Below are 22,532 nucleotides of genomic sequence, written 5' to 3'. Positions count from 1 at the left end.
GTAAACACGTTTTTCTAAAGCTGTGACTGTGACCACTTTTGTCTAGCATGAGGTAAATAAAGGAAATAAAGTTCTTGTTTTTGAATGCAAAGCCATTGTCAATTTTTGCAGCAAAGCTCTAAACCCAATTGAAAAGAAATTTAAGGGATTTTGTTACTCCCCTCCACTTTCTATCGCAATTACAAAGAAACCACAAACTGCTTTCAGAATGTAACACAGTTCAGCCTCAGCTGGTATAAATTTCTGTAGTCCTAACAAAGGCCATGGAATTACAACCGCTGACATAGACAGTCTTCCTGTTTCTCTCACTGTACTCTTACAAGGTACAGAAATCATATTCAAATAGTTCATAAAGTGGAGGTAATACATTTTAGAGCAGCTAGTGATTTGCCTCAAATCACAGAGTGAGTCAGCAATAGTTGGGAGTCAGGTGTTCTAGACAAGCTCTGTTTGAGTCATTAAATCATATATTGTGGGAGAAACAGAAGGGGTTACATTAAAGTGGTAGAACAGCTGTATGTGCTATTCCAATGTGAAGCATATGATGAAGTGAAGCATATCAAAGAATGTTTCTTTTGTAAATGGAATGATTGTAGTGCCTTTATGGAGCTGCATAACAAAAATGCTGTACTACCCTAACACATTTTGTAAGATCTTGCATCTCTTTTCAGGTTAACTCTAATTTTTGCTTATTTACTTTGTGATGGAATCACTGGAATGAAATACCTCTGTTTATAAAATGTGACTGAGTATATTATCTGTAGGATGTGGTAAGCAGAACAAGTAATATTCTACTTATCACATCCTCCATTATAAAATGTGGTTAGGTATTATATTTACTAACAGATATGATACAGTTTCCATGTTGTTTTTTTCTTGTAATGAAACCCAAGTATAATGAAGTAGAGTTTTTTGTTTTCTTTTCATGCCAGTAGAGAATGACGCTCTAAAACTACTTACATGAGTGTTAAATGCTTGTAGTTGGAAAGCTCTTTTGGAACAAGGGTAAACTGATTTCCATCTAAATACCTAAAATAGAAAAAAAAAATAGAGCATTATTTTTTCATTATAACGGTATTACCTTCATCCACTAATCTTAGTATCCAACAGTAAAGTTAATAACAAATGAATACATAGTATTTCTATTTTATATGAAACCTTGTTTGTAAACTTTGCGTTTTAGAGAGATGGCTGAGGATCTGCACCCTAAGGTCTAAATTCTATTGTGTCAGATATTATGAATAGTATGAAGTAACAGCAATAACAACCAACTCTTACATAGTGCTTTCTGTTATTTTGTAAAGACTTTGCAAAATGAGGTCTTTATCATCTCTGTTTCACACACACAGATAAAAAGTAAATCTGACTTGTGCAAGTCACATTAAGTGTGGAATTTCAGCTATTGCAAATAGAAACTGACCCTGACACTGCAAAGGTAGTCCTTTACAGTGGGAAAAGGAAGGGCTGGTCCCATCTCTAACAGTAAATTCATTTGTCATGCCTGCAGTTCAGGTCACCTTCCCTAATTTCTCCATGTATATCTCATGATATATCAGGCATGACACACCATAAGCCTGTTCCCATGGAGGATGTTAGGGACTAAAGACCATCATCAATTATTCTCCACTAGAAAAGTTAGATTTTTTTAAACTTTTTCCCTCTTTGTAGGTTTACAGTTCCTGTATTATACTGCTTGCGCCTCTTCTGTGCTCATAATTCTCATTAACAGACATGTTCATCCTTAGAGTTAACAGGTGCAGAGCCATCAAGAGGTACCAGCACCTGAATCACAGGCAAAGGAAGGTAACAAGCCTTGTCTAAAAAGCTTCCAGCGTGCAGCCAGTCTTTACAAAGTACAAGTGGAGGGGCTGTCCATGTAACCAGGGCAAGAAGTGCTGAATTTATCTGATTCTCTGAAATGGAGCAAACACTGGTAAGAAGATTAAAGGTCTTCAGTTTCTCAACTGGGGCAAATAACTTGCTGATGGTGGTATTATGGTGGTATTACTTGTGTCTCCTGGAACTCGAGTAAAAACCACAGGGCATCATCCCTATACAAAGAAGAAATTTTAGCCATCCAAATGTCTGGAACACACTTTGGTTAAGAGCTGTCTCTGATAAAGACATTCTTATATTAATTTTGAGCTTAATGTTTTAAGCATGCTTCACCATCTTTGGAAACCCATCTTGACTACATGGATGGGCTGAAACACAGTTAATAAAATAAGTTAGACCATTCCTTCCTTAGGGCTGCTTGCCAAATCCAAAATATGTGACTCTACAAGTTTCACGCTTACACTATGCTAATGTCATTACATAAATGAGGATGAATGTAGCATGGGCTTATATACTTAATTATTAAAAAAGAAACCAATATTTAAACTCTTCAAAGGAGCAAGTATTCTGAGAATATTCTTTTATCAACAGATATATTAGGATATGCTGTTTTAGCTTCATTAGAACTGAAGTACTACAAGTGTCTACTTGGCTGATAAAAATTTCTCCTTGTTCAAATGAAACAGCGATTAAGATATTTTATAAAACACACAAAGAGTACATCTTGGAAGGGTTATGCATGCTAATGAACAAGAAGAATCAATCAGTATGCAACTGCTAACACGAACCACCTGCATTATCCTTTTGAAAAATATGCTAAATTGCATGCACAGACACTAATTAAAGCATGCCAAATTGTACACAAATGAGTTTTCAGTCACAGTCAGGGTTCCACTTGCACTTCCAAAAGTATCTCTCTTTAGCTGCTTAATTTTACATTGCATTGAAGCCTCACGTTGTCAAATTGTATTTATTAGGCCAGGCTACATTTAAGTAAGTCATCTTTGATTCGGGAAAAAAACTCTGATGAAATAAGTTATATGTTTATACAGCTGTGTGCTATTTTGAGTTTTTAATAATTTCTCTTCATTAATGACTAAAGCCTTTGGATGCTATTAAGCACCAAACTACAGTGGGCAGTTCAGAATCTTCTCTATAATACCAACTAGTAAAAGAATAAAACTGTTTCAGTGACATAAGATGCACAGTCATGATTTCTTCTGAAAAGCACTGCATTAATCAGTGATTATGAAGCATTAGTAATTTAATATTAAACACTTGTCATACGTAACACAAACCCAACTTTTTTTCTGGTCAATTATTTCTATTTCTTTCTATCTTCTGACCTATCTGATCAAGATGCAAATGAGCTGATTAACTCAATTTTTAGGTTTATATTTTCCCTTCCATAATGCATAAAAACTGACTCATCTTATTCAGTTATTATCTTCAAACAATATGTGATGTGGCAAGCTCTTTGTCACATCAGTGTCACTGTCCACCTGCATATGCAAATTATTTTTCATAAAATGTAATCTTTACCATTTTTCTAACATAAAAATGTATCCGGAGATTAATAAAATATCACAGATTGTATAAGACTGCCTATGTGAAAAGACCATTCTGAAATATCACAAAACTGTATTTATTAGGAAAATATGCAAACACAGTAATAGGTTGTTTCTTTTGGCTGTTTCATGTAATTGCCTTTCTTCTAATCCTTCCTAAACACTGACCATAGAATCAGATTCACTGTTGTGAACCCATTGTAATATGATATCCACATTCAGTTATATGTTAGTTCAATGTTGGTGTTATCAAATCTGAGAGTGATTATAATTTCATACAGATGTACTTTTAGACCTTTTCAGTAATAGATAGTTCTTAGAGTGTTCTGGAACTTACAGACCATTGCTAACTCAAAATTCACCTCAAATTTCTGAAGGTACTGTGCCAGTCTTATACCTATAAAGCTGTATATGAATAAATTTCAACTGATCTACTAAATCAAATTCTTCATTTTCTTCTCCCCTCATTCTTGAACCTGGCAATATAAATCTGACATCGATTTTCACAACAGGCAAAAAAGTGTGCCACTTACAGTTCAGTTACATCTTTCGGGATGCCCTTGGGCAAAGCTTTTAGGCCTTTGTTGCTGCAGCGAACTACTGTGTCTAAACAAGTACATTCTGCAGGACAGCGGGACAGTGGAGAGCAGCTATTGTCGTCGTTTCCTGGTTAATAAAAACAAACAGAAGCAATAATATCCTAATATCCCACCTGGAATTCCTATAAGCAAATATGATATTTCTACATTATGATATCTCTCGGTAGGGAAATCTTTAAGTCATCTCTGTAAAACATTGCTCCAAGAATTCACATTTCAAGTGATGCTTTTTTTAGTACAATGCTATTTTAGTAGGTAAAAATGTTATTATATGGAAAAATTATCATTAAAGAAAGAGTAAAAAAAAATATAATAAAGCAAAAAAAAAAATTGATTTCCAAAATTAAAAAATTATTAAAACCAAAGAGATTCTCTTTAAAGGAAAGTTACAGCCTTGAAAACTGACAAACTAATTAATGGAGGCATATATGAGACAGATGCAAGACAGCAACCACAATTTTTAAGAGTTGAGTGAATTCTGATATTCAAGAAGTCACAAATTAAGTAAAATGGTTTGTTATTTGATCAAATAACCTGAATGAGCACTTGATTCAAGCATTAGCATTTGAGAATATTCTCAGCTGAACTAAAACATTTGATCAATCTATTTAATTTTTCTGTCATCTCTAAATTATTATTTACAGTACTGAACATAGCCAAGAAAAACTTTCGAGCACATATATAGAATAGCTATGTGCTTGCTGATTATCAAAGAATGGGTGAAAGATTTTTAAGCTGACATAGGAACTGAACATGAAGCACAGGCGAAGTTAATTAATGCATAATGCTTTAGGATCTATGGGAATCATGCAGCTATACATATGAAAGCTGTAATTATAAAAGTTCAAATAATTTTCTTACCATCATCACATGTAAAATCCTGAATTGCCACATCCTGGATGGGAATCTCTTTGAGGAAATAGGGTTTTTGGCAGCGAGGGTTCCCTGTTACAATGCGTTTCTTCCTCAGCCAGTCTCCAAGCCATGCGAGATGGCAGTTGCAGTTGAAGGGATTGGCCAAGAGGTTTCTGAGAACCACAGGAAAGTTTACTTCAGATGAGACCATTTTGTCATCCTAAGTATTGTATTTCTATTTTCAGAAGGCTAAGCTTAAATACCATTCTTCAAACAATACTATGTACAAACCATACGTGAAAGCTGTTATCTAGGCTCTGTGTGGTGAATCTTCATATAACTCATTTAGAAATAATTCAAAACTGTCAAAGACCTGACTTGTTGTCAAGCCACTCTGTACTGATAATGCAATAATTTCATATAGAAATGAAGGGTGATTACTCTACATTATTAGCTTTAACCTGAAAACAGCTATTCCATTAATTTGTCATCCCAAGATTTCCATCTTTTATTTGCTCCAGGGAATAAGTTTCCTATCTGAAGTGACAGCTAAATTGATTACATGCCAGTTATAAAAATGAATTCACTTCTAGAAGTCTCAGTACTTCTGGCATCTCCTTACTTCAGCACAGACCTATTGACAATTCCATTGTTTATAAACATGCCATCCTTAATATTCACAAATTAGTCACTTGGTGCAAGGTGTCACTTTCTCTGTAAAAAGGGGATTAAGTACTTTCCTGAATTATGCTACCTACAAAATGCATTTCTTCAGTAAACCAAGTGGCAGCTTCTCTCACTGTTTTCCCTTCCCTTAAATTACATTGCATTTAAATAAAAAATGGATGTCTTTTTATAGAAAGTGGGACTGAAGCTTCATTATAAAACATGTGTGAATTAAGATCCTGATTAGGCTGAGGAAATATAAGATAATGATTGGATGGCACAGTGCAGAAAGACAGACAACATGTGGATTCAAAAAGCTGTGATTGTGTGATGCCTACACGAAATGTGGCTTTCTACCCTGGCTCAGTTCAGGGGGTTTCTGCAAGGAGGCCAGCAGGACATTTTTCCTGCCTTCTCAGGCACTTCTGCATCAAAGGGCAACATGAAAACATACTCTTCATGTGTCTATGATGGTCCGGAATAGAAACATTCTCCAAAAAATCTCTCTATAAACTTTATGTTCCCTTTAATTTACCTCATGCTGTCAAATTCTAAAGTAAACCAATAGGAGAAATGTCCCTAAAACATTATATCTTTCAACTTGGGTCAGTTAAAACACGACCACGACTTACAATGTGGAGAGTGAATGCAGTGTATCGAAGGAGCCGGGCGCCACAGTGGTGATCTGGTTGTCGTAGAGCGAGAGCAGGCGGACCGAGCTCAACCCTGTGAAGCTGTCGTTCCCCACACAGCTCACACGGTTGCTCCTCAGCATCCTGAGAAAGGAACGATCAGCATTGCTTAGCTTAGCCTGAGCAGGGGATGGAGCTGAAGTGGTGGCCTAACTAGGGGCCAAGAGGTATAAATCAAATTGATTCAAATTCCCCAAACTGGAGATACACAGCAGCCTCCTCTTCATGTTTCCAAGCCTATTGAGCCTGTCATTCCTAACTTTGCATTTAAAGCTGCTAAAAATTCTTAGAAGCAGTTATTCTTAGAAAAGATCATGAGGAAAAAAAATTCAGTTATTGATGGATAGATAGGAAACCAGCAAATTTCAAAGCTAGCATGTTTTACAGAAATATGAGATCTTAGAATAGATGTTTCTTGCTTAATATTTTGAAATTTTTACTAAATCTTATAGTCATGCTTGAGGAGGAGTCAGGATAGCCCGATTTCATTTAACTGAAACACTTGAGAATGTAGTAGAAGGGGTTTATAGAATTTATCCTAAGCAAATTCAGGTTGAAGGGGCCTCAGGAGATCAGCTGGTGTAATGCAACCTTCTGCTCCATATATGTAGCAGTTCTGGAGCTGATTTATTAAAAATAACTAATGTCTATGGACAGCTGAAGCCCCAAATACCATTTAATGTTGGCTCTGCTCTGCTGATCAGAAGGAAAGGCTCTCTGAAAAAGGCCAAGAAGCTGTGGGTTGTAAAAACTGTCTTTATGGAAAGAATTAATTGAGTTCAAGCTATGCTGTTCTTACTCCTCCCTCCACTGTTGAAATGACACTAAAATTACTTAGTAGAGAATAATTTCCCACATTTCAATATCCTCCAGAATAATTTTTTCCCCTAGCAAAATTCCCAATAATAGTTGAGCTGAATTGAATCAGACTCCATTATGTAAAATCTATAATTCCCGTGCAAAATTCTGTTACTTTGAAGCAGATGATTATTCCCATTTCTGTTTCTGATGTTGACCGATTCCCAGCCATTTCATCATTTTAGAGGACACATAATTTCTCTAGTCAAGTAACCATAATGAAGAATTTCAGCTACATTATATCCATAATTACTAATTCATATTATGTATGATAAGTTTTTTGTAAAATACGAACAAAAACTAAGACATGCTTGAATAATCCATAGCTAATCCTCCAAAATAAAAGCTTTTAGGACAGAATATTACATTTAAAAAAGGCAGAAAGAATAAAAACACCCAAAGAATTGTACTTACAGTGTTTTAAGACTTTCTAGTCCTTTAAACATTTTGTGTCGAACACTTTCCAAGCGGTTGCTAGTGAGCAACAGTTCATTCACACCAGAGGCTCCATCAAATGCTCCTTCTTCAATATCAGTAATCTTATTGTTGCTCAGGTTTCTAGTACATGTTAACAGAAACAGACAAAAATACGTTTTCCTTTTTAAAATACCCTAAATCAACTGTTAAATGCTGCAGATTGCATAGATTTCAGGATATGGAATTACTGTGTAAAAGCAACAAATATATTTTTCAACTTCAGACCAATAAAAGCAAAATTCAATGCCCTGCTAACTAAACAAGTAAAGACTTCAAAAGCACTGTTTAGGAGATATTTTAAATAATGGAAATTATCCATTCCATGCTGCTGCCACACAAGAATATATTGTTATAATTTTGAATTTTGTCAGTGACTATTTTTTTCATGTCTCCAGTCCTTGTAGCATTATTACATGAATTAATAACAAATTGATACTGTGTAAGTACCCACACAACTAAGGACTCTGATTTCTTTATTTCATCTACGTAGACACAAATATAAGAAAACAGTATACAGAGCACCATATGTTAATGAAATGTGTGAATGTAAACAGTAAAGGAAATGTTAACCATTTATGACATTAGTAAAAAAGGAGGGCTTATAAGCAAGACAGTTCATTTATCTGCAATTTGCATGCAGAGCAAATGAAAATGTGGGAAAAGGACTGAAGATGCTGCCAAAATATTTAGTGTTTATAGTTTTTAGTTGAAATATGGAAATTACATCCCAAATGGGTAGTATCTGTACTATATATACAAAAGCATACATACTCAACAACACACATTTTCTTAAAGACTTTACATGTTATTCTTACCTCCTTTTGTTTTTGTTTGTTTCATATAACTATTTACACATACTACAGAATAAATATCTACACACTAAGCAGTGTTATAATACACAAGTGATTTTTTTAAAAGCTCTTAAAAATCCTCTGAGGTAACATAAAATGAAAGGATGCTAAAAAGTTTTTATTTGATGGAATTAACAGTGTTGGGAAGAAAATCAAACACTGATGCAACTTCTAGAACAATATTTTAATTACTCAAATCAAGAAAGATACTACTAGTCAGAACAAAAATTCATACACTTGCCAGAATGAACTGGTGCCATTATCTCAAGGAACTGTGGCTTAATCTTGAGTGCTGGCTGCTCACCTCTAGCCTAGCTGTAATTTAACATACACCTTGCCTGTGATGAAGGATACAATCATCACTTTCACTTAGTTTCACAGTGGAGCTGCTCAGCCTCCTGTAAGGTGCTGCACAAAACTGGAAGCAAGAAACGCATTATTTCTCATCTCAGTAGGCTTATCCATGTCAAGTCCTTAGTGTCCTAAAATCTTATTTGTCCCTGGTGTAACACAGATAATACTTCACCCAATTCACAGGGATATTTTAAGGATAAATGTTGCATAGCTAATCAATGATGCAGTGCATACACATGCTTTATTACTGATGAACCATCAAATTGATTAAACATTTAGGCCCCAATTTTCCAATGTCATCTGTGCAGAAAGACCTCTGCACCTATTTGAACTCTGAGAAGAAATATGAGCTCCATAAAAATACAGAATTCACTCCTATTGGTGTCTCTGTAACATCACTACTTCACTGCTTTCCAGCCATGCTTAACTAGTCACTAGTCACTAGTATTATTCTCTAAAATGAAAAACATTGTAACAACTGATAAATATATTAGAAAGTTACAGAGCAGCATTACTAAAAATGGTAACTTTTATTTAACATTTTATCAATTTTGTTCCTCCTCAATTATCCAGATTCCAAAGATCTTGGACGTTCCAGAAGTCAGGTACATTGAGACTGACTAATATCCTTTCTTTTCTTTCTTCTTGAACACCTCTTAGAATAGAAAGCAGCAAACTAGCTTTAGATGACAAGAAATGTTTATTAGGATACCTTTATAGCCTGAAAACACATAATTTCTGACAATCTATTCCCTTGTCCTTATTTTTCTTAAATATGAAGAACTAGTATATGTGTGCCCGTGTATCTATGCCATGTCCGACGTTTTATTTATTTCAAAGGCACTCTGTAGCTGCAAAACGTGCTTATCTGAGAGCCCAGAGGAATGAAGAAAACTAAATATCTACTGTATAGCACCAGAACACTGCTGTGCCATCATTCCTACACCCTTTTCTTAAGTATCTCAGCCCAAGCCAAAGTGGCAAGGTATAATTCAATCTTTGGTCTACTAGCTAAAAAAATTGGTTATAATTATTAAACTGATTGTAATCATGACAGCTGCCAGCAACGATCTGTATATGGCTAACAACAGTTTAAATAATACTATAGCTCCCCTTGAGATTTTGGTCACTAGTAATGTAGACAGACTTTTATAAATGACACTAACTTCGTGAGTACACTCAATAAGCAGTGCATAATTTTCATTACTCTGATCTACTTCTACTTGCATTTTTCTTCACTTACTATTTGTGTTCGGATTTAATCCTGAAAAGATTGAGCACGGAATCACTAAGTCTAACTGAATGATCTATCCTCAAATATGTCTTTTACATAAGCAAAAGAAAAGCTTTCCATAGATTTATTTTTAATAACATCTGCAACTGGTAAAATTATAAACTCCTCTTAGATTATGAACTGTGAACATGGATTTACATGGATGACCTACTAAACCATTTTTTTCTCAGTCATTTAATTTTGATATTCCCCTCATCTAATGACAGTTTAATGAAGCACAGAATCAAAGACATGTCTTGAATGTGCTGAAAGAGGCAAAATTGCTTGGTTAGGGAGTAGTACAGGAAGTTACAAAAGATTGCTGGCACCTTTTTTGAGCAGCTTATACTGTGAGCTCCCTGCTGTGGCTGCAGAACAGAGCAGCTGGCTGGACACTGCAACGAAAGTGTCGGAGAAGTTGTTATTGGCTGTGCCCAGCCACACAGAGAAGAGCTGCCAACTCCCATCTACCTCAGTGATTAATCTAAACCCATTCTTGATTTTTGATTAGAATATACTGAATTATAGATATGAACTAAGAAAGGTGGAGAAACACAGCAAGGAGAAACTAACATGCTATCTGAATAGACAAGATCACTGAAGTTGCACTTACATTTTACGCAGCTGTGGAAGTTTCTTAAAGATTCCAGTAGCTTCCAGGACTGAAAATTCATTGTTATTTAGTCGCCTACAAGAAATGACATCAATTTCAGAAAAAAACATTCAGGCATTGGTACAGAATGTTCCACCCTAAGTAAGCTTTTCAGGCTGATTTAACTGAATAGCTGGTATTCAACTGGTAGCTGAAGAATAATTCCATATATACTGACATTTCTAACTCTGCTAATTCCTGTGAATGAACATTCTCATTAGTTAAACATACACAATCAAAACCAGATCACAAAATATCATTCGACTAAAACTGCTGAGAAATATAAGAAGATGTTTTTAATTTTTCTTTTAAGGAAACAAAACCAAAAACGTAACCAAGGAAGGATAGCATGGCAACATATAAATAAAAATCATTAAGAAGTACATATAAACCACTGAAGATTAGTTTACTGTTCTTTAAAGGACATCAGGTTAGGTCTGCCAGACATCTGGAGGTGCTCACAGAACACTATTTACGAGAATGAAATAATTACTTTATGTTCAATGCTTCTTTTGAATAGGGACTGAAACACACAGCACAGGTCTTCCCAAGAAACTAAAAACACTTCCCTGACCATGGCTTATCTTCAGACCACTCCACATAATGTATATGTATTGCATAAGGAAGCACGAAATGCTGCTTTGTAACCCTACAAGAAGGTGTACAATGAACAATAAATACTAGCTGGATACCAATATTTCCTGCCCAGGTCTCAAGGCTGTTTCAGCATAGTATACGTTTAGCAGCTGCTAGGTTAGGGGAATACCTATGCTTCAAAAAATAGCTGCACTAACCCAGTATTCCCTATTTCCTCTCTTGAAAAGAAAACGGAAATTACGAGTCTTAGATTCTTTATATGTTTTAATGGAGTCATCTTATTAAGAAAGGAAGTCTGTCCAGCTTTTATTTAGAGATCTTAAATAGGAAGGAAAAGAGATGACTGACAATATCACTGTGAAATGAAATTTGGCATAATTCTAAACCCAGAATGCTTTTCAGAATCGCCTTACTGCAAGACAAGATTAAAAAATCCCCTAGAAAATAAAAGAAAGCTGCTCGTTCTTCTTTCCTTCCTGCTTATTCTCAATGACAGCCAGAAGGGAAATTAAGGTTGTAAATCTGAAGGCAGGGCTGTACAATAGTCTCAGCACGGAACCAAACTGAGAGAAGACAGGAAGAGTTTTTTGAATATACATGAAACATTTGTATACCACATTGAAGTGCTAGGAACATGAATTTCAAAAGATGATACCGCCTCTGAAAATCAGCTGGATGACTTAATGTGATTTTAAGTGGGACCATATCAAATGAATTTTTTCACAGTGTCAATTTACAAAGATACATCATAATTGTAATGGGGGCACTAAGTGTCCTATAAATGCTGATATCCTCAACTACTTTTCAAGTGCTACATCATCTAGTAGAATGATTAGTTCGTGAAAAACCTTAATTGATTCTAATATTTCCTTGCTATGCTTTAATGTAAACATTTCTAACCCCATTGAAAAAGACAAACAATATGATCCTTTCCTCTTCCCAACAACCTTTTACATATTGAAAAAAATTACTTTGTCTTTCCCTCAACTTTCCTTTACTCAAATGCATTTAAGCTTTGCAGTTTTTCCTTGGAAGTCCTCTTTTCTAGATGATTCTAGTTCTTTTTGACTTTTTTTTCAAAGTGATCCATACCCATCTTGAGAAGTCAAGTCCTTGACCCAGTATTCCAGCTGATATTTTACTATTGTTAGGTAGAGTAAAACAATGATTTCATGTAACTTACATACTACATTCATGTATATACATCCCAACATGAAATCTGAAGCATTACCCAATGGCACTCCTTCAGCTTTAATACGTATGATAGCAGCACCATAGCCTTTTCTCTTGAACAACTTGCTGGTTGTTTCTCAATCTTGTATTTGTGCTGCTAATTAGTTCTACCTAATGTCATATGTAGAATTTGAATTTTTATTTTATTTAAAGTAGTCTTAGTCTATTATCAACATTACAGGCCAATTTTCAGAATTTTCCACGTGTTTCAAAGATTTTCCATGTTTGAGAAGTTTCTCCATAATTATCTATGATGGAAAAGAGGCATAGGTTGAATCACTGTAATGTAGATGGTTAAAACTGTAGCACAAATCGTACCTTCCCTCTAACTTTGTGTATATGGTGATATCTCAATTAATTCATCATCACTGACTGTAGATTTATAAATGAAAGGACATAGAGAGTTCCAAATTATGGGTTCCTGGTCGGAGGAATGACCACTTGGATCACATGGCTTTTCTATAGCTGGAGATTGCTGGCTTTGGATCTGCAATTGTTAAATACTTGGGCAAGAAGTTTTCATTCTATCATCATTGTAAGTGATACCACACTCAGAGGAATGAAAATCATTACAGATGATTGGAAAATATGGATGTGGTTGTATCTTCCTTCATTATTTTCTGAGCACAGTGCTCTTTACTGGTAAAGGCAATAATAATAGCTGTTACCTGTCAATCACTGGATCATGAAAAAGGATCTTAAAAATACTTGTATCTGGTTTATGTGAAGAAAAGTACTGAAATGTCATTCTAAAAACAAAGAAGAAACAGAGAAGCGTTGATAATGATGTCTAAATATTCTGTTTCTCTGTTTTAATTGGTGCTTTTTCCTGTTTTATTAACCCTATGGGTAAGATATTTGCATGTTTTGGTGCAGTAGCTGGACCTTCCTGGAAGGATATGTACTGCAGTCATATTCATGCTTTTGAAAACTATCTTGTTAGGATCTGGTATTACATAATGCACAATAGCTACAAAAATTGAACATATAAGACTGAAATTGTTTTTGTTTAGTGTTTCTCCTGAGGACTCTGGTATGAGTGATCTGTCAAATGCTTCCTGAATTTTCCTATACATTAGAATGCTGCCTGAAAAATATATTATTTCTGAGATGCATTTACAGGCTTGGACTTTATCTCAAATAATTGAATGGCAGATTAAACAGATGTTTCACTAGTTCTCTGGAAGACTATGAGCAAGAGACAAAATAGAAAGAGAACAGCACTTGGCTCATTTATAATTTTTTTCATCTTTTACAATTAAGTATCTGTCTTGTACTATATTATTATTTCCAGCTTTTTTAAAAAACAACTACTCTGAAGAAACAGGTTTCTTGATGTGATATTATTACGGTTGCAATCTACACAATCAATACTCTCTTCCTCACTTTTGATCTTAATCTCCCAGCTGAGTCTCAGCTCCAAACAACACCCTGCAGAGAATAATCTATCCTTCTTCATCACTGTTATAGAAGCACCAATATCATTTGACTCTAACAAGTATCTTTATCACAAATTCGGTGGCTAAAAGAGAAGAAGGCTACCTAGCTGCTTTTCCCATATATGACAGTGGAAATCAGAGAGTCGCCCTAGAACTGGGAAGTCCTAAGAGGAGCAACAAAGGCAGTACATCAAAGACCACGCATAACAGGACAAAACAAGAGAAAGGGCTGCAACTTTTGCCCCAGTGAGGCAAATACCAGAAGAGTGTATTTAGCTAGAGCAATTGGATTTCTAGAAGCAGCAAAAAAATGCATAAATAATTATTCTATCACCTCTAGAATACCTGCAAGGCTGTTGAATTTTTTGTTACATCAAAGGACTTGAAGAACAATCTGTACAGCTTATCAAGAAGAAGGTTGAATAGTGGCTTTGTTACAGTTTAAGACCATCTTACTGGATAAAGTGCTGTATAAAATAGGGCTGTTTAATGCCAAAAAATAGAAAAGCAGCAATGACGGAAACTGGAGAAAGGTAGATTTCATCTGGAAGTAAAAGTTCCCATTTTAAAGGATTTTAACAGAAGTGACAGGAGATTATGAACTTCTGCAACACTCTCAGGGAAATGGTCGATATTTAATCTATTGATATCTTCAAACGAGACTGGATGTTTTCTGAAAGAAGTGCTGTAACCAAACACAAAGTACGTTTTAGTCAAACACAATTTTTTTGTTGACTGAAAGTTGAGAGTTCAGGATACACAGCAGATGACGCTCGATGATTCGTTTCTTCTGAATGCAATATGTATGAATTGCAATTAGAGAAAGAAAACACTTGACAGTTTATCTTCCACATGTAAATAAATTAATAGGAAATTCAACAACTAAAATACTAAATTAAGATTATTATTTCTTCAGAGCAGAGAAAATTAAATATCAGTCTTGATAAATATCAAGACAATGCATGCTTACGACTTCAACAACCCTATTTCTCATCTCTCAGTTCAGTTATTATGATTTTGACCATCATTACTTTATGATCTCCTCCTACACTTTAACCTGCTACCCATTCCATCGTTTTTTATTCAATTCAATTAATTTTAGGTAAAAATATTATAGCATAAAATTACATATATTTGATGTGTATTTGCTGTCTTTTTTCCTCCTTTCTAGTTCTTCATCCTCTATATTGTATCCCTAGGAAATCCTATATGAAAAAAAAAAAAAAAGTATTTCTCCACAGAAATTGATTTCCCTTTACCCAAGACTGTGTATCAATTTTTTCTTCTCTGGCACTACTTCATGAACAGTAAATCAACAACATCAACACAGCCAAAAGCCAGGCTTTGCTTTTCCAACATATGCCACTTTTTCAACTGAATATGCCATTATTCTGGGCACAACTAGAATTACCACTCAGATTTGTAATTAGAACATCACTAAGTTCAACTCCTCCTCCCAGCTCAGAGAAAGATAAAAACCTCCACGTCTATTTAAACAACTTTTCAGTTTCAAATTCCTTTTCCTGTCCAGATATTCCAAATCTTTAACCATGGTCTCATTATTTCATACCTTCACTGCTGTACTGTTCCTTTGATGCCAGTTGCAGACTGATTATCTTTTAAGAGATGTGTCATACTGCTGCTCGTCTCATCCCTGTAGGTCACAGCTTGATTACAGTACTCCTGTTTCCACATCTCTGTCCCTGCTTTACTACATCACATCAAAGTCCCTCTCTTTTGCCCCTCATCATTCTGCCTTGTTCCTTGCACTAAGTCTCCTAGGAAAACCAGCTATTTCCTCCTGCCTTTGCTCTGTCAATGATGGCCGCTTTCAGCTCCTGCCTTTCTGCTGATCCTTCAAGCCTCTCTGCATTCCCTTTCATACTATACTTTGCACATGGGAAAACCTTGTAAAGCTGTCTTAATTTTATCTCTCAATCCCTCCTTGAAGACTACTTCAGTTGTAATGCCTACAAATCATTTCCATATGGCACTTATTAAGCAAGTAATAATCTGCGACTTATTTTCTGCTCATGTCTGTTCATTATATTATTATCTCATCTTCTTAACCCAACTCTGTTGTTTGTCTGCTTTATCTTTCTCTGGTCTCCTGCTTGACACACATAATGTGTGCTTTGCATAAAAAGAATCAGCTCTGTTTTATTAAACACCTACGTAGCACTTTCAAAGACAGACCCGTGGTTACTGGATGTCCTACTTGCTCTTGTAGTTAAAATAAAAAGCAAAGTAAACCCCACTACCATTCAAAAAAATCCAAGTGGGCAGCTCATGTACTGGAGAGCTAGAAATATAGAATAGTTACCTTATTTATTTATCATAACTTTTAAGGCTACATGGTACCAAAATGATGCATAAATAATTGCTATTAATATCTAATCCTTTGAAGTGCACCACAGAGGTTACACTTAGGGTTTTTTTTGTTCAAAAAAGTAAATCTGTGGTTTTATATTTGAAAATTTTAGTTGGTTTTTCCATAAGCAAATAATGCTTTATTACGGGTTCAACTTACAACTCTGCTGTGTACTGGGGGATGTGATCAGGAATTTTGTTGAGTTTCTGATTGGAGCAGTCCACTGTGGTCCCTTCACAGCGACACTTCTCAGGGCAAGCCAAATCGGCAAAGCAGTCTCCACTTAATTTGGATCTGTAATCTTCAGTGCCTGTGGAAGAGTCAAGTCAAAACACAGATACTGAGTCAATAAAGTATAGGATTTACTTCTTGTGAGAGGGTTGAAAAGATGTCTGCAATGCAGATAATAGGTGGGCAACTTGGGAAATGTATGATAAACTTTGTGATACTGAACAGACACAAGGGCTTCAAGAGAGGGTTAAATATAGGGGTTTAATATATGCTGGAAAAAGAAACTGTGACCAACTTCACATAACAGGATAACATTAACTTGAGCTTTTCACAGCTGTACTTTCTGCTGATTACGTTGTCAGTCAATCTAGCCTTGTTTATAGCTAATCACACAAATGCCACTGATTCTTCTAGAATTTCTTTCTCTGTATCAAGACTAAATAGATCCTGAATGCCACCTTTTCTCTTTCTCTTATTACAAATTTGTATTGTTGACTGGACTTCATTAACCTTTGTGATTTATTTGTTTTTTTACAGTCCCGATACTCCATATCATCTCAAACATGTTAGATTGAAAGCCCTGTTTTCAGCTTTAATTTAAAGAAATGTGTAATCCTGACTTAAGCCTCAGCAGCTTGCCATGCTGTAGAAAGCTGCGTGACGTTCCATGGTGCTTGACAGAACCATGTTTTACTCATACCTCACAACCACATGGTTAGATCAAGCACAACAGAAAATCTCGCTACATTATCAAAACCCATCCATTAGGCTAAGGATAAGAGCAAGGGAAAAGAGGAAGGAGTAGGTATAAGTTACAGAAGCATTTGAAGTTTAATACTTGCTTACATGACATGGCATTCTTATTACTGAATGTCCAGTGTCACAGTAACAGTATTACTGTCACAGATTAAATCAAAAGTACAAAAAATGAACCACATTGAAAGTTTCCTCCACCATTTCCCAGAGTCAGTCAAACAAAACATCCTAAACATTTCAGGAGAAAACATCCAGTAAGGAACTGAGGGGTGGGTGACAAAGAAAACAAAGAGAAGCTGAAAGGACCTGTGGGTTCTTCTTGGACAAAGGTGAAAAGACTGAGACTAGTAGAAGGTGCATCAGGGCTGGGAGGTACATTGTGATTTAGCTCAGACACTGAACTTTACTTACAGCCAAAATGGTGAACTCCTGCAAAAGTAAAGATAGCCAAGAAGGAAAGAAAGACAGAGTAATCCCAATTAAGGCAAAAACATGAACTAAGCTCTCATGTTCTCTACACAGAGAAGATGTTGCTAAGCGGTACCATCTTCAGCAGAGAGAAAGAATAAGTCATTTTAAGTGGCATTAAAAAATGAAGTCAAGATTGAGGTTAGTTACAGATTTCATACAGGATGATAATGCTTCCCATGCATTATTCTTCACTATTTCGGATATATTCTTTAAAAGCTGCTTCTTTGAACATATATACATGCCATGCCACTTAAAACCAAAGAAACATAGGAGAAACAGATACCTCATGGGAGGAAAAAAAAAACCCAAATCAACGGCCATCACATATTATGTTATCTAGCATTTGTAAATGTCTAAGTAACACATACAATATAACTACATGGAATACGTCTATGACCTAGCAGACAAACAATGTTTTTTTCAAATTAGCAGTTTAATATTGTACAACCTTTAGTCTTCCAAATGACTATAATGAAACTCTACTAAGACTTCCTAGTGTCTGCAGAGCAAGATCTCCCAATGACATATTTAAAACAAATATTAAAAGTTTTTAAAGAAATGGTAACATATTTACAGTATTTACTGAAGTGTAAAGATGTGATTTTAGCACCTTTTAACATCCAATAAGCAAGGCTACAAATACTCTTTTATCCTCTTGTGTCCAGAGTAAATCACTGTCAGCAGTTTAAAGTAAACAACTAAAATATTCTGGGACAAAGTCTTCAACAACTAAAAGAATTTTATGTGGTATCTCTCTGACAGCCTGATGGAAAAGGAAAGCACAGAAGCTGTATTTCAAGAAGCAAGTCTGTAGTACTTTTAAATTTAATTATCTTTTTTCTCTCTTTTTTTTTTTTCGTATTGTGTTGTTTGTTTATTTCAGGAATACCATTTTTTAAACTGCATGTGTGGCCATGTTATAAGCAGGCTGTGAAGAGATGTGCTGGCAAGAAAACACTTCTAACTTGGAGACAAAAGTTGTGCTGGCAAGGTTGAGTAGAAGCCACTCTGTGGCAGGAATACAGCTGTTCTACTCATTAAGGAACTGAGTGGTACTACAGGTTTGAGAAATTGAATCCCCCTCTGTTTTATGCTGCTTTAAAACACATTTTTACGGCTGCCAATCCTGACAAATTGCTGCCTTATTTTGTATTTCATTTTGTTTTTTCTTCACATTCAAACCAACATACTAGTATAAGCGAATGAAGAACTTAACGATTGCTGCAAATTTAAGTGATATATCTCACAGCCTTATATGAAGAGTTGTTAAACATACCAGCTTAAAAGACCAAGCTTAAAAGACCAAACAAGAATGACAATATACCTGTAGTATTGAAAGAACAAGTGCACTGGAATCGTAATCAATTATTGTTGATATATTTCTAGATATTAAACTATGGTAGAGAAGCCTGCTTGCAAATCACATACTGTAATTCATCAATAGATTCATTATTCCCTTGTTTATTTTGCCAGTCAATCATTTATAATCTGTTAGGAACGTAATGCAAGTGCATAATTGTTTTTTGTTTGTTTGTTTGTTTGTTTGTTTGTTTTCTGTTAAGAAATCAGTGCACATACCCGGCAAGCAACGTAAAATAAAGAAACATATTTCAAAGAGCTAGGGCCAACATCAGTAAATCTTCTGTGAAAATATTGTAGACGTATTGTAACTTAAAGTGGTATGTAAATTGCTGTTCCACCCCAACTCTAACGCCATATTTTCTTTAATGGAAAGGATTTCTGATTAGTTGTATGTGTGTGACCACAGAATGCCATTAATGAAGAATATCAGCTTTCTTTTCCAAGCATTCCACTGTGATTTCATAAACACAAGGAGGGTGAGCAAGCAGTATCTGCAGCCAGTGCAGAGCATGAAAGCAAGGCAAGAAAATGTTCATTTGTTAAATGTTTATTTTTTTAAAAGTTGTACTAGCTCTTTGATGGTAGTATTGTTTCCTGTGTTTAAAAGCAGCTCAGGAGCTACATTTTAAAAACAGCAGTGGAAGAAAGGCAAGGTACAAGGCAAGTAAAGGTGTCAATTGAAATATGAAAGAGCAGGTGCAAACTTCTAAATAATTTAAGTAAAGGTATAATTTTGGTAGGTTGTGTGCAAATTTGTGAGACAAAAAAAAAAAAAATGGAGCTGCATGCTAAGCTCTTATGTTCAGAAATCAGAAGTACCAGCAATCTACAAAGGAAAACTATGTCTAGCTACAGGTATTGAGTAATGTTAATATACATGCATCAGTTTCCTAAAAGCTATAACGAACTTTGCTTTTTGGGGAAAGGGAGAGAGTATCTGCAGTTAGTCAATCTTACTGCAGAGCCAAACCTACCTGGAATGAAATACTGTTCTTTAGCTAAATAAAGAGAAAAAAAAAAATAGAAGATGCACCTGAATGTCAGCAAGCAAAGAATGAGTTTTATTAGATTAAGTATGGACTACAGTTAACTACAGATAATTAAGTGAAAAAATGTGTATTCACAATGAGAGTTGATAAACAACACAATGTGAATAGTCATAAATTTATCTGGAACATGGATAACAAACAGTTCTCATCTGATATTTGCACTTGAGTCTGAATAAATTGTATCATGTGAAATGTACCTGGAACAGGTAGATACTATATAACAGAAGTTAAGATTTAGAAAAACATAAGTAGGAAATGGAATTAGATTAGAAAAAGAAAACAAATAACTATATGAGGTAAGCTCCCTGTATAAAATGAATATGTTATGTTTCCATATTTAGCTAGAAATCTGTATATCTTTCACATACTCTAGAGCCTTGTGGGAATTTTACAAAATGGTTTACGCTGGTGATACTTGTAATGAATAACTTTAGCATTTCATTCTGAAGTATTATGTGTTGCATTTCTTTTGTTAGATTTAATGCTACTCAGAAATAGTGCCAAATGTGTTAACTATAGTAATGTTCCATGATTCAACAGTCTATGACTTCCATGATTTCCCCACTTCAGTCAAATAAGAAAAAAAGATTCTGCAACATTTAATAATTCAGTAGAGAGTGAGCTGCCTTCATTAGAACTTCTATAACCACTGTTTTTGCCAATAAAAGAGAAATGGCAGCTGAACTAAGAAAATTACCTGAGCAGCGGAATTTCTTGCTTTTGATCTGGCCGATCCTTTTGTTTGCCAGACGGCGGGGGCTGGTGCAACGGGCACCACTAGTCTCAATGGGGTTTGTATGAAGATAATCCGCCAGCCACTTCAGATGGCAGTCACAGATAAACGGGTTCTGAGCCAAATGCCTTTCATAAAGAAAAAATCATAATTTCACACATTATTTCCCTTTGGTCTCAGCTGTTCCGGTTTTTTTTAGTACATTATAGAATATGAAGTAATACTAAAGACAACCATAAACAAGAGCATACATACAAGGTCTGAATTGCACGTAGGGGTGAGAAGGTGCCTTTTGCAATGGTCTGAAGCTTGTTGTCATACAAAGAAAGAAGATTCAAGTTGTGTAGATCTTGAAAAGCATCAACTCGCAGGCAATTGATCTTGTTGGCATTCAATAATCTGTTTAATAAAAAACAATTCTAAAACTGAATGATTTCAATCAGTGTTGCTGCAACTTCAGTGTTTTTCACAGATAATTCTTTGTGTGCATTTGTAACCAGAGTAAGAGATATAGTAACAAATATTAATTGACAGTGACATATGGGATTTCAGTGAATTGAACTACCTTAGTTAGGTATTCTGAAATTATTCCTAAATATTTGCTCCTTGGAGTTGAAATGTGCGGGCTTGTTCAGCTAAAATCACATTTCTTGTATGTGCTTGTAGAACGTGCGTGCATAGTATTTGTCTGTGCAAAGAAACAAGCTTAAAAAATCAAGTATCTGCAAGGAAAGCTAGTTCCTTTTGCCAAACTAATAAACAAACAAAAAAGGAATTGAATAGTGTGTTCATTAGCTGGAAGAGATGTGCAGTGGCACATTTAATTATATGTTACTAATCAGCATGCTGCCGCATTAACAGAGCTGCAGTAAAAACTGGTGGCATGGAACATATCCAAATCTGTCTTGGATCCTTTTTCCTCTCCACCTTCAAAGGGAACCTTTTCTTCCCTGTACCTCCCAGACTTCTAAAGTTAAAACAAACAAGCCAATCTAGATTAACTCCTTCATGCTTTAGAAGAGAAAACTAGATGCATTTTTATAACTAAATATTTTTAATCTTTTTCCCATATCCAGCTGGAAATTGAATGGAATAGCAGACTTGAAAATCAATGCTTTGATAAAGTTTCAGCACCCAAGTAGAAATGTACTTAAATCGAAAAGTATTGTCTATGCAAAGTATATCAAGTTATGGATATTTTTTGAGCACAGAACAAACAGAAGTTCAGAGAAGTCTCTTCTTTCTTTCTTTTTTTTTTTTTTACAAATTCTGAAATATGTTTTTGTAACTAAAATCTCTTCAAAGGAAAACAGGAGTGCATATCTCCCCATTACTATCCTAGTTTGTGACTAACATAAATCAAAAATGTAAACCTCTAGGTGGTGCTAGAAGTTGCATTTTCTTTGTATTTACTTACTATTTTGCCATCTTCAATGACTTGTTAATAATATACATTTTGCCAATCACTATGCTATGAAGTCTGGACATGAAATACTTCTAATATAGTGGGAAGAAGTTTAAAATTCTTTAAGAAGCTTTAAATCAACAAGTCAGTTATTCTGTAACAATTTCTTCCAAAAACACCACTGTTGTTTTATGGCTTACTTTG

The 22,532-nt window shown here is 35.1% G+C and overlaps 1 protein-coding gene across 15 annotated transcripts in view; it reads right to left on the bottom strand.

Annotated features, from left to right (window-relative positions):
• SLIT2 (slit guidance ligand 2) overlaps positions 1–22,532 on the bottom strand; it is a 263,667-nt gene that overhangs the window by 49,638 nt on the left and 191,497 nt on the right. For 9 of the 15 annotated variants that reach the window (XM_071807351.1, XM_071807349.1, XM_071807352.1 and 6 more), the window contains 11 exons: positions 21,179–21,322; positions 20,888–21,051; positions 20,116–20,139; positions 17,720–17,737; positions 16,481–16,631; positions 10,643–10,717; positions 7,489–7,632; positions 6,157–6,300; positions 4,865–5,031; positions 3,938–4,070; positions 961–1,029 (listed from right to left, as the gene is read on the bottom strand). In XM_071807351.1, the coding sequence (XP_071663452.1) occupies positions 961–1,029; positions 3,938–4,070; positions 4,865–5,031; positions 6,157–6,300; positions 7,489–7,632; positions 10,643–10,717; positions 16,481–16,631; positions 17,720–17,737; positions 20,116–20,139; positions 20,888–21,051; positions 21,179–21,322 (1,233 nt within the window). The remainder of the gene's footprint in view (positions 1–960; positions 1,030–3,937; positions 4,071–4,864; positions 5,032–6,156; positions 6,301–7,488; positions 7,633–10,642; positions 10,718–16,480; positions 16,632–17,719; positions 17,738–20,115; positions 20,140–20,887; positions 21,052–21,178; positions 21,323–22,532) is intronic. The other 6 variants (XM_071807344.1, XM_065836605.2, XM_065836607.2 and 3 more) reach the window with 2 other exon arrangements.

This window comes from Patagioenas fasciata, chromosome 4 (assembly GCF_037038585.1).
Source record: "Patagioenas fasciata isolate bPatFas1 chromosome 4, bPatFas1.hap1, whole genome shotgun sequence".
Taxonomy (NCBI): Eukaryota; Metazoa; Chordata; class Aves; order Columbiformes; family Columbidae; genus Patagioenas; species Patagioenas fasciata.
Note: the sequence above shows the minus strand (reverse complement) of the source record. Positions and strands in the feature narration are given on the sequence as shown.